Source organism: Dryas octopetala, chromosome 7 (assembly GCF_963921425.1).
Source record: "Dryas octopetala chromosome 7, drDryOcto1.1, whole genome shotgun sequence".
Taxonomy (NCBI): domain Eukaryota; kingdom Viridiplantae; phylum Streptophyta; class Magnoliopsida; order Rosales; family Rosaceae; genus Dryas; species Dryas octopetala.
The window spans coordinates 10820628-10834601 of NC_141372.1; the positions used below are offsets into that span (position 1 = coordinate 10820628).

Sequence of the window (13974 nt, forward strand, 5' to 3'; positions counted from 1 at the left end):
TTGGATGAAAAAGTGTAAATTGACGGAAAAACCTCAATTGACAAAATTTAAAAAGTCACAGTCCTTACTTTTCTAAATTAAAAGTCTGAAGAGTAAACTGATACAAGTGTAATAGTCTGGGGAGCAAAATTGTATTAATCCCTAAAATCATGAAGCAAAATGACTGTTTTTTAAGAAAACACGAAATACTTACCCTTTATGCATGTATTGAGGTCAGAACTAAAATTAGTCAAATTTAGGGTATAATGGTTTTAACATTTGTAGGTGAGAGTATAGATATCACTTGAAGTTGCCAAAACCAGGGCCGATCCGAGGATTTAGGTGGCCCTAGGCGAGAAAAAAATTTGAGGCCCTTTGCCCATTTAATAACTAAAATTAATTGACCAAAAAATCAATAAGCAATTTCTAACTTGATACCCATCAATTTAGTAAGAGAAATTAAAAAAATAGAACTGATTTGAATTAATTGAAAATCTTTAAGTACACAAAAACTAGAGTTAGTTTTAAAGATAACTAATACGTGTAGCAAGATTTAGGCTGCAAATGGCAAGCTTCTTGGCAATCTATATTCCAAATTCTCTGCTAACAAACCTTTGTTATCACATTAGAGAGCTCTCTTACTCCTCGATATTAATTAAAGGAGACAAAGTGTAAAGCAACTAAGAGGAATAGTCAAATGGATGAAGGAGGCCCTGGACTGTGAGACTGAGAGTGATGAAGAGGAATAAATAGTCAACAAGGAATAGTTAGAGAAGAAAAATGATTAGAGGAATAGTCAATAGATAAAGAAGGCCTACACTAAAAGTAGGAATAGTAAAAAAAATTTTATTTTATTTTTTTTAATTAAAAAACCTAACTTAGAAGTTGAAGGCCCTTTAGGTGGGTGGGCCCTAGGCGGTCGCCTAGCACGCCTACCCTCACGGCCGGCCTGGCCAAAACAAATAAAGTAATAAGAAGAGCATTGATGTAACAACAAATAAGAATAGTCCATTGAAATGCCAAAAGCTTTGCCACAAAAAAAAAGGGTGAAATCTCAATAGGTAAAAGACAAAGGTATCTTTGTAGGAAAGGAGTCATTACATGAAAATTTCAACCGATACGGTAAAAACTAAAAACAGAATCAATCCAAATTCTTTCCTAATCAAACAATTACAAGAATTTCCTTCAATTTCGGATACCAAAATGGCCAAATTACAAAAATTTCCCCCAATTCAAGTCATAGATTGCATTTGCAGCCAAAATGCCCAAAGTGGGCAGTGTGTAGTGCGTACAGCGTACTCCAATCATTGACCTAACTAGACCATCTATCCCTAACGACACCGTTTAACATCACCATACCGGGATGCAATCAACCGTCGGTTAGGGTTTCCTGGGCCCCACGAGCCAATCTGGTGTGCCACGTGGAAAGACACGACTCCAATCAACAACGTAGAGAAAAACTCAGAAAAAGGCAAAGCAGCTTCCCTTCTCCTTCTTCCAACACAACACGCTTAAGAAATCCCCAATTCACCAAAGCGGCAAGGCCACATCTTTTTTTCACGGATTTCTTCCTTTTCTCCTGCAAAACCCTAATTCTTCCAATCCGATCCATCGTTCTCAAAATTTAGCGTCAGTTCCAAGGTAAAAATATTACCCAATTACCTATGTTTGTGTTTATTTGTTATTATCTTTAATAAATATTGTGATGCTTCTTTATGGTGAAAATTTCGATCTTGATTTGGAGGGGATAAATTTTGGAATTAGGGTTTTGTACGATCATCGCGTTGACATTTAATTTGTGCAGGAGATCGAGAGGGTTCGGTAATCGCAGAGAATCAACCATGTTTACCAGGCTTTTTGGGAAACCTAAACAGGAATCCAATGCCCTTACCACCTTAGACAAGTTAAATGAGGTACGATCACTGCTTAATGGTTACTTTTCTATTTTTTAGTAATTCGATAGTTTTCTTTATTTTCTGAATTGGATAACTATTTTTGAACAATTATTAAGTTTGTCTGATGCCTTCATGGGTTTGTTAGTTTGATTTTGATTCTTATTTTCTATTTGGTTTTGGAATTTTAATACGTACTATATTGTGTGTGTGTCGGTAGTGTTGATGGTTCTTTGTGGGTTTGTGAATAATTTAGAGTTGCCCCATAATGGATTGAGAGGCTGATGACAAGTGATGAATTTTTCATTTTATAATTATTTATTCTTTGAGTTTGTTGATGCAAATAGATTTCTTTCTGCAAACAATTTTTGTAAACGGTGGATTAAACATATGAAGTAAAATAGTGAATATCAACTTGATTTCTTGGCATGTTCGGGAAGCAAAGGCCATTAATCTCAGTACTGATGATAACACCTATTAAGTTGATAGACTTATTAGTAATTATCTTGATGAACTTTGTTTTTGGATGTGTTTACATTTATTGTTGTTCCTTCTTACTCCTTAGCAGTTTTTTTTTAATCAAATTCCTATTTTGTGTCATGCAGACACTTGAAATGCTTGAGAAAAAGGAGAAAGTACTACAAAAGAAGGCTGCTGCAGAAGTTGAAAGGGCCAAGGAGTTCACCAGAGCAAAGAACAAAAGGGGTATGGTTTCAAAGTGTTTTAATTTTGCTTATGGAGAATTTGAATGGGGATTATTTAATTCTTGAATCTTTTTTTAAAGGAATTTATCAACTTTTTTTTTTTTTTCATTTAGAAAGGTCTTATATATTATATACACATCCGTGAATCAAATATTTTTCTATGGACGTAAGTATTTCTGTTGTATTATTGTCATTTAATGCTGATTTGGATCTAAAACCAACGATTTTTAATCCATGATTTGCAAAATTCTAGTTTTTGTATGGTTGAGTAATAACTTATGCTGTTCTTTTGCAGCGGCTATACAATGTTTGAAGAGGAAGAGGCTATATGAACAACAAATAGAGCAGCTTGGAAATTTCCAATTGCGCATCCATGACCAGGTGACTTTGAAATTTGGGATTATATTTTCTGATGCTTTCGATAGTGTATCAAAATTGCCAAGAACTTCATATTTTTATGGATTTTTGGTTTTTGATGAATTGGATTCTGTTGTATTGATGTGGCACATGAATTGATGTTGCAGATGATAATGCTAGAAGGTGCAAAAGCCACAACTGAAACTGTAGATGCCTTGAGAACTGGAGCAGCTGCAATGAAGGCAATGCAGAAAGCAACGTATGTAGCATTTTATTATACTAAGCATATTTGGACGCATGAGAATTTTGCTCTAATAATATGGTTAACTTTATAAGTTTTCTTTTTGTACTCTTTTTCTAATTCTTTGTGTTCTGCGTTAAGCTCTAATAATATGGTTACAATGGACGCATGATGTATTGTGTGATCTGCATTATAGCTCAGAGGCTGAATATACACATATAGTTTTACTGCAACCCTTGTTTTTTTATTTTTAATATTATATGAATGGAAGGACAATAAGCTTTTTGAACATATTGAACCTCTTTCTATGGAATGGTCAGCCATAATGTTATTGTCCTGGACTTACTGATCATAGTTACTCCTGCTTTCACATGATTTGGAGATGCAACATGATTAGAGAATTATAGATCTGTAAAATATTTAACCATCGCTTACTTCTGTTGCTTCATCCTAATTTCTTGGATGTGACTTGACATTTGAATCATTAAATTGCTGTTCCTTTTTTGTACACAAATTATAGGTGTTCCTGATATAATTGAAATGGATGTCTTTTTATACAGGAACATAGATGATGTGGACAAGACCATGGATGAGATTAATGAGCAGACAGAGAACATGAAGCAGATCCAGGAAGCTTTGTCAGCTCCACTTGGTGCAGCTGCTGATTTTGACGAGGTTTGTTGTACTGTCATTCTGCTTTTTTTCTTTAATCCCAATCAATTTTTAGTTTTCTAGAGGACATGTTTTTTATTTTCCTTTGTATTATATTCCATTTCAATTAGTATACATCTGCTTAGAAGTTAAGACAATTTTTTTGTTGCAGGATGAATTGGAAGCAGAACTTGAAGAACTGGAAGGCGCCGAGCTGGAAGAACAACTTCTTCAGCCAGCAACAACTGCTCCTGCAGCTCCAGTGCAGGTCCCAGCAGGAAGGCAACCAACTCGTCCGATCCCCCAGAAGCGCACTGCGGAAGAGGATGAACTGGCTGCTTTGCAGGCCGAGATGGCACTTTAAGCAGGTCCATTGGTCAGTATGTAGTAGGAGTATAATACTATTGTCAATGAATTTATTAAAATGCAGTTTGCTGGTTTACAAATTTGTGGCTTCTTGAGGACTTTTGTAGAATGAATTGACAACAAAATTTCACTAATATGCACTTTCTGTGTTCTTTTTGTATTGGAATTAAGAGTTGATTTTGTTGGTTATAATGTTCCCTGTATTCTTGTGCTGCAGGATGAAACGAGGCTATGTAAAGAATTGGTCTGATTTTATAAAGGAGCATTCTGCTCCCGGCACGCATCCATATTTTCTGTGTGGCTTCATTAAACAGTGTATATAAAGGTGGCAAGTATGAATCAAACAGTCCCCTTTCAAACTACTTATTTTTAGAGAGTTCTCTTTCTTTTTCTTTCTTTTATTTTTAACCTTTTTGTGAACATCTGTTCAATGTTCTGTCAGGCTTTAATCAATAGCTTGTTCTATTATCAACCAATAATGTTAAATTATCTTGGACCACCCTATATATTATGAAGATATTGCCTTGTTTCCATCGCCATTGGACTCGGCCGATTTATCTGTGCTCCAGTCTTTAGTTTTCTTAACCCGTTGACCCAAGACAGTGAAGGGAAATATCAGGCCCCAACCCAAAGTGGGTAATAACCCAAAAACAAATTTTAGTAAATTGCTTTTATAAGAAGATAATTAATGAAAATAAGAGGTTTGCTAATGACAGTGAACGAAAATCGCCCAACGTTGATAACTTGCGATTAAGAAGAGCATTCAGATTGTGGCAAAAAAAGAAGAGGAAAAAAGCATTCAGATCGGTTTAGGAAATAATGCTACTCCTATGTCATTAAGGAAATTAAAGATAATTATATCAATAAGAAAAGGACAAGGATTTCCTATATCAATATGGAAGAGGTAAAAGGTTTTCCTTGTGAAGAATTTATTTACCTTTTCTACCGATATTTTTTATTATTATTTTTATTTTATAATATAAATTTATGATCAGAATTGTTTATTTTTTATATCTAACTATGAAGATCATCTATGTAAAAAATTAACCAAATTAAAAATCGTTTGATTATGTAATTGTGATCAAATAAACAGATGATTTTTGTAACAATTTAATTCACCGTTTGTTTATTTGATAACGATTATATGACCAAATGATTTTCGATTTAGTTGATTTTTTGCAAAGATGATTTTCAAATAATTATCTAAAAAATAAACGGTTCTAATTATGAAAATACATTGTAGAATGAGAATAATAAATAAGAAAGTTGGTGGAGAAGTTAGATAACATTCATCTTTATGTAATTAACCTCTATAAATGACAGACAATGCCCCAAAAGTTGAAGAGCACGTCAAACTCTCGATCAAGGAGTTCGCAATACTCTTCCAAGTTCCATCAATTTGTTTTGGTAAGATGGCAGGTCGAAGACCAGAAAAAACAAACTACTGGTCGTGGTGATTTTGAACGTAGGAGTAGATAAATAAAATGATGATTTTGCCAAGTCAATACCAAGATCGAATTGGAATTGCATGGTTCCGAAATCAGAACAAATCAAAAGATGGAATTATTTTCTGAAACCAAATTGAAAAGAAAACATCGTGCTTTGAGGGAAGAGATCGGCAACATGTTCCTTAAAGTCATATATGATAAATAATGAAATTTCAAACTCATATCAACAAGCATTATTGTAAATAATGACATACATGTTAAATAAGGTTATGGCTGCCTGCAGAATTGTGCTTGAGGAAGTGGACCTAGCCTTCTCCTAGGCCTATACATGTGTTGACTAATGGTGTGTTTGGATGGAGAAAAAAAACTTGGAATTTAAACAAAATAGTCCGTAATTTTAAACCCCCTAATCACCTAAAAAATTTGCCTAAATCCCCACCTATCTAGAAACTCTTTCAAAACCCCCTATAACTTATAATCCTAAATTACCCTTCTGATGCGCGTTGACGCATGCTGACGTGCACTGACACATGCTGACACGCGCCGACGCATGCTGACATAACTGTAACTGAATTTTGGTGAAACTGTTTTTTTTTTTTTTTTTTTTTTTGAATTGAAGTTTTTGCTAAAACTCAATATTTCGCTAAAACTAAAATCAAACACTGAAATTGAATTTCATTACACTAAAACTGAATTTCAAGAATTCAGTAACGAAATTTCAAGAATTCAATTACACTGAAACTGAATTTCAGAAATTTAGTTACACTGAATTGAAGAATTCAGTTATGAATTCACTTACTGAAACTGAATTAAGTGATGAAACAATTACACCTTGACTAAAATGCAATTACACCTTAATTAAAAAACAATTGCACCTTCACTAAAACAATTACACTTCACTAAAACAGTTACACCTTTACTTGACAAAAAATAACAATTATATCAATTCAGTGTTTCACTATAGACTAAATTTAGTTTCAGTCTGAATTCAATTTCAGTGAATTCAGTTTCATTGCATTCATTAAATTCAAATTCAGTTCACTGAATGCATTGAAACTGAATTCAGTGAAATTGAATTTAATGAAACTGAAACCCTAGACAACGTCGTCCGATCACCTTACGCGCGATGAGTACACGACAGTCGCCACTGCCTCGATATGTTTCTACCTGCAAATTTGATTCATCATATTTCAAAACCATAATTTCATTCAAAATTCATTTAAAACTCATGTTTCACGAACTGAAACTGTTTAATCAATAAATGTAGGCTTAAAGTTCCTTATCCAACTACTGTATTTTCACGAAGTGAAATTGAATTTTCAGGGAGTGAAACTGAATTTTCACGAACTGAAACTAAATTTTTATGATATTGAAGATTGAAACACCATCATTTAGATATTCATTGTTAAATCACACATTGTACAAAACAAGTAGATAAAAAGCATGAATTTTTATGATACAAACGTACATATATACATACATATATAATTATATAACCCTTATTCCAACAAAACAAGCAAACAAAACAGGTCTTAATCTTCCAACAAAACATACATATGAACAAAATGAAACTGAATTTTCATTTTCATGATATTTACAGACACAAATTGCAATCAAAATTTAAGCGCATTGAACACAAAAAAAGTCTGTAAGTGACAGAACTATAAAGCACACAATAACCATATAAAAAATGAATAAAATAAAGTTTTAATCGTCACCACTCGCAACGGAGCAGCCGCAGTGGTCATGAGGTTTGATTTGGGTTTTCTTGTTTCTTCAACAATTGGACTAATCCAAATACATATAATTGAAGAGCACAACGAGGTGAAGAAGATAGGTACTTGACTCATCGGAAATGGTTGCCGGAAAAGGCAGATCGCCGGTGGAGAAGCCGAGGCCTTTATGGCTTCGATCTGCTGCCGTGGCTAATCGGATGGAGAATCCGAGCACACCATCGTGCTCAGGACGTCGAGAGGAAGAAGGCTTGGGTGGTTTGGCATTCCAACTCCGCCGAAAAAGGCAGATCGCCAGCGAGCACCACTGATCTGGTCGCAGCGATTTGGGCTGTTTGGGCATGAATCGGGGCGAGTGATGGCAGAAGGAGGAAGAGGAGAGAGAGACGAAGCTAATGATGGTGGTCTCGCTGGCAACTGTCGCCGGACGACGACGATATCGCTGGTCAACAGGCGCGAGGAGAGAGAGTGATGAGAGAGAAGAGAGAGATCGGGTTGGGGGAGAGAGAAAGCGATTTCCAAAATAGCTGGCCTTGATATTTTTTCAAGGTTATAATTGGAATATTAAAAACAAAGAGGGGTCAAACCTGGATGGATATAGTTGACCAGGGGGTTTTGGGAGAGATTAAATCCTTAATAAGGGGTTTTAAATTAATTTAATTAAGGCTGGAGGTTTTGAATTATTCAAGTTCAAAAGTGGGGGTTTTTAATAGTTTACTATAAACAAAACTCAGCATTTAAGAAATTACATGCTCTAATTTCCTTGTTTGGGTCCATAAATACATAATTTTGTAAATTCTATGTGGAAAAAAACTTAGGATTTGAAGGCTGTAAATTCTAAGTTTAAATTCCATCTAAATTTGTGTCATTTTCAAAATTTCAATTTTTATAAAAAAGAAAAAGTCGTGTCCACCTATCACCTTGCCAATTAATTACAATACCACCACCACTACCACCATGCCACCGCTACCACCACCACCACCGTCACCACCACTGCCACCGCCACCTCTGCCGCCACCATCACCACCACAACAACCGACACCACCTCCGCCGCCACCACTATCTCTGCCACCACTACCACCGCCACCGTCACCACTACCACCACCGACACTGCTACCACCGACACTACCACCACCACTACCACCGCCGCTGCCACCACCACTGACAACACCTCCGCCGATACCACCACAGCCGTCACCATTGCCACCATCGTCTTCGCCACCATCACCACCACTGACACCGCCACCACCACCACCACCGACACTGACACCGCCGCCGCCACCTCCATCACCAGTGCCATCACCACCACCATCGTCGTCACCGTCGCCACCACCATCATCACCACCGCCAATATCGCCGTTGCCGCCACCTCCAATACCCCAATTTTTGCCACTACCATTTCTCCCACCGCCCGTGGGCCATCACCCCTACTACTATCGTTAACTCACCACAAGCATCATTTTTATTGTTGCCACCATCACCATCACTCTTTTATAAAACTATTATAAATTTCATATTTAAATTCTATTATGATTACATTTATCCAAACAAGAGAATTTACAAATTCTAGAATTTTAAATCACGTCATTTTTAATTCTATCATTTGTGAATTCCTTAGTAGTTTCAAACTACTTCATCCAAACGCACCATAAAGGAATGATGATCCATAACCAATGTGGAGCCACATATGAACAGCATCTCACTCTCATATATCGTTGCACCAAAAATATTTAATTGCTAGATAGCCATCTAGAATTAAGGCAACTACTGTACCTTGACAGTTTTATCAATAACTTTTAAGAATGGATGTGATTTTGTTTTTTGAATTCTTAGCATTGATGGTTAGGTTTCATATAATTTAAGGACAAATTAATGTAATATTTGTACTTTTCTTATAGGACAACAATCCCAGTTTAGGGGACAAAGAAAAAAAATATTGAGTTGTTATTAGGTATAAGTTAAACCAAAACATTGCAAATAGCCAAATTTATAGAAAGATCTCAATATTATAGAAAATGAAAACATTGACTAAATCAAAGTGGGACTCGAACACTGCTGAAAAAACCATAACCCAACTCATAGAAAGGGCACCCCTTCAAATCTTTCCCCACAAGTCACAAAACTAGGCAACTCCTGTAACTAGTTCAGAAAGCACCCAAAACAGCTCTTGTAAGGGCCAAATTGAAATTGCAAACTGAAAGTATGTCAGAAAACTAAAACTGCGACTGGAGAAATATTTTTACATTTTAGACAAATATAAGTTTTGTATAAAAAAAAAAAAAAAAGAATTTGAAAGAAGAAAATGGAAAAATTGAAACTAAACTAAATAAATTAAGTGACCTAAAGATTATAAATGTTACCTTATTGTTACATTTTAACAATAAGTGTATTAAAGGTTAAGTAAGATGCTTGTCATGCATCATAGGGCTAATTTATTTCATATATAAAGCAAACTCCCCTCTTATCTGTGTCGAACACGATATTGGATACCCCAAACCGTCGAAATACTGAAATCGAAAACTACACCGAGAGCTCGCCGTCTTCCCCGAGAGATCACTGGATTCTTCCTCTAGAAACCAGAAAACCTCGCAACCTGCACTTCCTATGCACTTCGCCGGCCTCTCCTCTACAAACCAGCAAATCCAGAACACCTGCACTTCCTCTTGAACCTCCATTGCAAACCAGTCACCACTATCGAAACTAGCAACCTGTACTTCCTCTGCAAACTAGTCAACACCATCGAAACCAGCAACTTGCACTTCCTCTGCAAACCAGTCACCACCATCAAAACCAGCAACCCAACACCTCCACTTCCTCCAGAAACCAGCAACCCATAAACCTCTTCGAAACCGAGGACAATCGACCGAGACCGAAATAGTCGGTAACTGACCTTGTCGGTGGCAGTGGCAGTTCCAAATATAGCCATTTCGCCAGTGGCGGTTCGGTAGTTGGTGGTGGGATATCAGTCCGATTATTGAACCGAACCAACCCCTATCACTAACGATACATTAATCTCTATCGTTAGTGTTATGCATGCGCGACATGAGGGAATTCAGCCAAGCATGTGCCAATAGGGGCCCACTCTGCAGCATGCATCAGCCAGATTCCCCTCCCTCTCTCCTCTGCTTTCTTCACGTGGGTGGGCCCGGACAGTGTTTTGGGTCTCATACATTTAGTGTGACTCGTTATGGGTCTCGTTATGGGTCATAGGAGCTTTAATTTGGGTCACAATTTCCGGCCCGTAGTGAGGAGCTGTGACCCATTTGATACCCAAAATGAGTTTTTGGGTCACAAAATCCGGTGCATAGTGGAAAGCCTTAGGCCTTCTATTATGGTAAACCCATTTTTTGTGACCCAAAATCCATTTTGGGTCATAAATAGTGCTGTGACCCAATTCTCACTGCAATGGTGCTGTGACCCATTTTGGGTCACAGTGTTTTATACATATTTAAAATATGTCTAATATTGATTAAGTAATGTTTAATTGATAATTTAAAATTTAAAGTATAATAAAAATTATTGTATTGGTTTTATTTTAATGAGATATTTAAAATAAGGTCAATATTGAATATATTTAAAATAAGAAAATTTCATAAATTAGACAACATAAACCTTACAACATCGGGACTTCACCAATCACAAACAAGAAAAACAACACGATGATTTAAAGGAAAAACAAGAACAACACCATCACTAAAAGAAAAAACAAGAACAATACGATGATTTAAAGAAAAAAAAACAACAACAACAACTGCATTCGACATGTCGGAAAATGAAGCGAACTTCTTATTCGGAGTCCGATGATGAAGAATTGACACCCCCGTAATTATACCAATCTGAGATCTTCTGTTCGGTTTCACACTCATCACATGGTTGAATCGGAGGGTTCTTCCCGCATGTGCATGGCACGGGTGGTTTGGGCTCTGGCAGGTGGTTCAACCATTGGTGGCGAAGATTTGGGTGGTTGGCTAGATCCTTGAGCTCCAATCTCTTGCAAAATGCACACAAAGGGACCAAAATATCATCCGAACACTTGCAGCGTACCGAACACTAAACCGTCGGTGTCGGCATCGTCGGTGGCGGAGGTCTCTGAATCACTAAACCGAACAGGAGCATGAACCGCAACGTACTTTGCACTTTCCTTTATTTTTTCCCATATGTGCACCCATGGAAACTTGAATCCAGTCTTGTTTCGAAAGCCTTCAAGTGCTTGCGTAAACTACAATAATAAAATAAAAATAAAAATATATAAATTTTCTTGTGGAAATGCAAACATAACTTAAATAAATAGTAAATTTGCTACATTTATAAACAAAACAAAAATCATAATCATACAAATATTTAAATATGCTTGATAGATAAACAAAATACAATATAATAATATCATTATATAAATATGCTACATTTATAAACAAAACAAAAAATAATCATACAAATATATAAATATGTTTGATACATAAACAAAACAATAAAATAGTAATCCATTATATAAATATGCTTCATTTATAAACAAAACATATATTTATATATAAATATATAAGTATGCTAGCTTGATAATTTGATAAAACAAAAAATAATCATACAAATATATAAATGCATAAAAACTTACCACATTGGCATCATTTGCACCGCTTGCGCGCATTCGCTCGGCCTCCAATAAGCAAGCATAAAATTTGTTGCAATCACGCGCAATATCTTTGAATCGTGCTTTAACACCGCCAACCTTACGAATGGTTTCACCTCCCATGTTACGCTTGAAAATTTGATAAATTTGTTCCCAAAGCATGGCGGCTCTATTTTGGGCACCAAGACAACCGTCGGGAGACCTCTCTAGGTATGCCACCACTAGGGCTTCATCTTCAGCTACCACCCAAGCACTTCCTCTAGGAGCCATGACAAAGAAAAAAAAATTTTGTGCAAATTTGGTAAACAAAGGTTGTAATTTGTGATGAAACCATATGAGTGTTGTGTGATATATATAGACCCATTTGAAAATATAGCTGTTGGAGGGTTTGGGGAATTTTTTAAAATTTTTTTGAAATTTTTTGGCAATTTTTCGGATATTATTTCTATTTTAAATGATTTATTAATTATTTGTAAAAAAAAAAAAAAGGATTTGGCCGATCTGGACCGTTGATTATCAACGGTCCATTAATCTAGGCCGTTGATTTGTTGCCCGGCCTATCTAAAAAAAAAAAAAAGACAAACCACAGCAGCCGTTGATCACCAACGGTCATCTCATCTGGACCGTTGGTGACCAGCCATTGCAGCCACGCGTCAACAGCCAAGCTCACCAGGCGCGGCCCACGAGACAAACTGCATACCAGCGCTGTTCTTCTGTTCAGCCGACAAGGACAGCTGCAGCTGCAGGCGCGGGGCCCACCAGCTTTTTCACCAGCAGTGGCTTCTCTCTCCTCACGTGGGTGGGCTTCTGCTGGGTTTGGGTCACACACAAATTGGCTCACACTGAAACCCTCTTTTGGGTTACACTTTGGGTTACACCCTCTTTTGGGTCACATTTTCCGGCCCATAGTGTTAAGGTGTGACCCATTTGTGACTCAAAATGGGTTTTGGGTCACACTTTCCGGCTGCATAGTAGAAGGCCTTAGTGTGAGATAAATGCTCTTTACGACAAGAGCTACAATCCCCTCCCCTACGGAATTATATATGAACTTTGAAATTCAGAGATTTTGTATTTTTCCAAACCTTGGGGGAGGTTGATGTGATATTTGCCGGGTGTAATATTCTGAACGTGAATACCACAATTGGAGCTAAGAAATATAAGTTCAAATGCTTCCCCACAACCAGTGGGCATGCTTAGCAAAGTTGCCTACATTACTTGGTCCATAATTGCTAAATTAGAGTGGTAAACACGTTGTTTGGTGAAGTGGGTTCTTGAATTAATTCAGAAATTATTATTTACTGACCCAAAAATGATAAGTAGGTGCATTATGCAGAACTAGCCAAGATTTTGGTTAGAAAATTAAGTCTTAAGAATGGTAGGTGAGAGATTTTAAAATTTGATCAATGCAGCTGAGAAAAACTTTCTTTTTAGGATTAAAATTTGATCATGTAAAAACTTTTTTTTTACATGATAAAGACTGACTTGGCATTCCAAGGAATAGAAACTTCCTTGAAATTGAATAAATTTGTATATGATGAAGTGTTAAATTATAATTGCTATCATATTATTAGACTGAAATATCAAGTCACATTTATTCATTTTGCAAGGAAGTTTCTCTCAAACAAGGCCCGAGGAGCTCTCCTCCGTATGGGCAGTGAAGTGATTCAAATGTCCTTCTTTATGAGAGAGATAATATGTGTGAACTGATGATGAGTAAGAAAAAAGAATGAATACTATTGAAATTGGAAAGAATAGAGATTGAATTGATAAATGGTAATAAAAAATCAACAAGAAACATAGCTAGCTAGCATGCCTAGCATGATAATGTAACAAATTCACTGCACATGTTTTGGAATAATCTCCATATGACTTCCTCCAAAAAGAGTCATCAGTGCATGATATAGGTGAGGGCCAGAGCCAGTAGCATTAGCACATAAGCAATTCCTTGATCTACTGCTACCCCTGCATACACATACCAA

The 13974-nt window shown here is 36.4% G+C and overlaps 2 protein-coding genes across 3 annotated transcripts; one reads left to right on the forward strand and one right to left on the reverse strand.

Annotated features, from left to right (window-relative positions):
• The first annotated feature begins 1459 nt into the window (after positions 1 to 1459).
• On the forward strand, positions 1460 to 4689 carry LOC147279617 (vacuolar protein sorting-associated protein 32 homolog 2-like). Of its 2 annotated transcripts, none has more exons than XM_086249634.1 (8): positions 1460 to 1620; positions 1784 to 1892; positions 2477 to 2576; positions 2871 to 2956; positions 3100 to 3191; positions 3734 to 3848; positions 3997 to 4200; positions 4408 to 4689. In XM_086249634.1, the coding sequence occupies exons 2-7, from the start codon at positions 1821 to 1823 to the stop codon at positions 4186 to 4188; spliced, it is 657 nt and encodes a 218-aa protein (XP_086105760.1). In that variant the 5' UTR covers positions 1460 to 1620; positions 1784 to 1820; the 3' UTR covers positions 4189 to 4200; positions 4408 to 4689. The 2 variants fall into 2 exon arrangements, with proteins under 2 accessions (XP_086105760.1, XP_086105761.1); XM_086249635.1 differs by having other exon boundaries at positions 3997 to 4192.
• Positions 4690 to 11392: 6703 nt separating this feature from the next.
• LOC147279618 (uncharacterized) lies at positions 11393 to 12265 on the reverse strand. The gene is made up of 2 exons (XM_086252049.1): positions 11981 to 12265; positions 11393 to 11590 (listed from the first exon to the last, which is right to left on the reverse strand). The coding sequence occupies exons 1-2, from the start codon at positions 12263 to 12265 to the stop codon at positions 11393 to 11395; spliced, it is 483 nt and encodes a 160-aa protein (XP_086108175.1).
• Positions 12266 to 13974: the final 1709 nt, after the last annotated feature.

Coding starts and splice junctions, on each gene's coding strand:
- LOC147279617 (XM_086249634.1), top strand. CDS start 1,821: ATGTTTACCAGGCTTTTTGGGAAACCTAAACAGGAATCCAATGCCCTT. Junction 3,192..3,733: donor AAGGCAATGCAGAAAGCAAC/GTATGTAGCATT, acceptor CTTTTTATACAG/GAACATAGATGATGTGGACA. Junction 3,849..3,996: donor CAGCTGCTGATTTTGACGAG/GTTTGTTGTACT, acceptor TTTTTGTTGCAG/GATGAATTGGAAGCAGAACT.
- LOC147279618 (XM_086252049.1), bottom strand. CDS start 12,265: ATGGCTCCTAGAGGAAGTGCTTGGGTGGTAGCTGAAGATGAAGCCCTA. Junction 11,591..11,980: donor GTGCAAATGATGCCAATGTG/GTAAGTTTTTAT, acceptor TTATTATTGTAG/TTTACGCAAGCACTTGAAGG.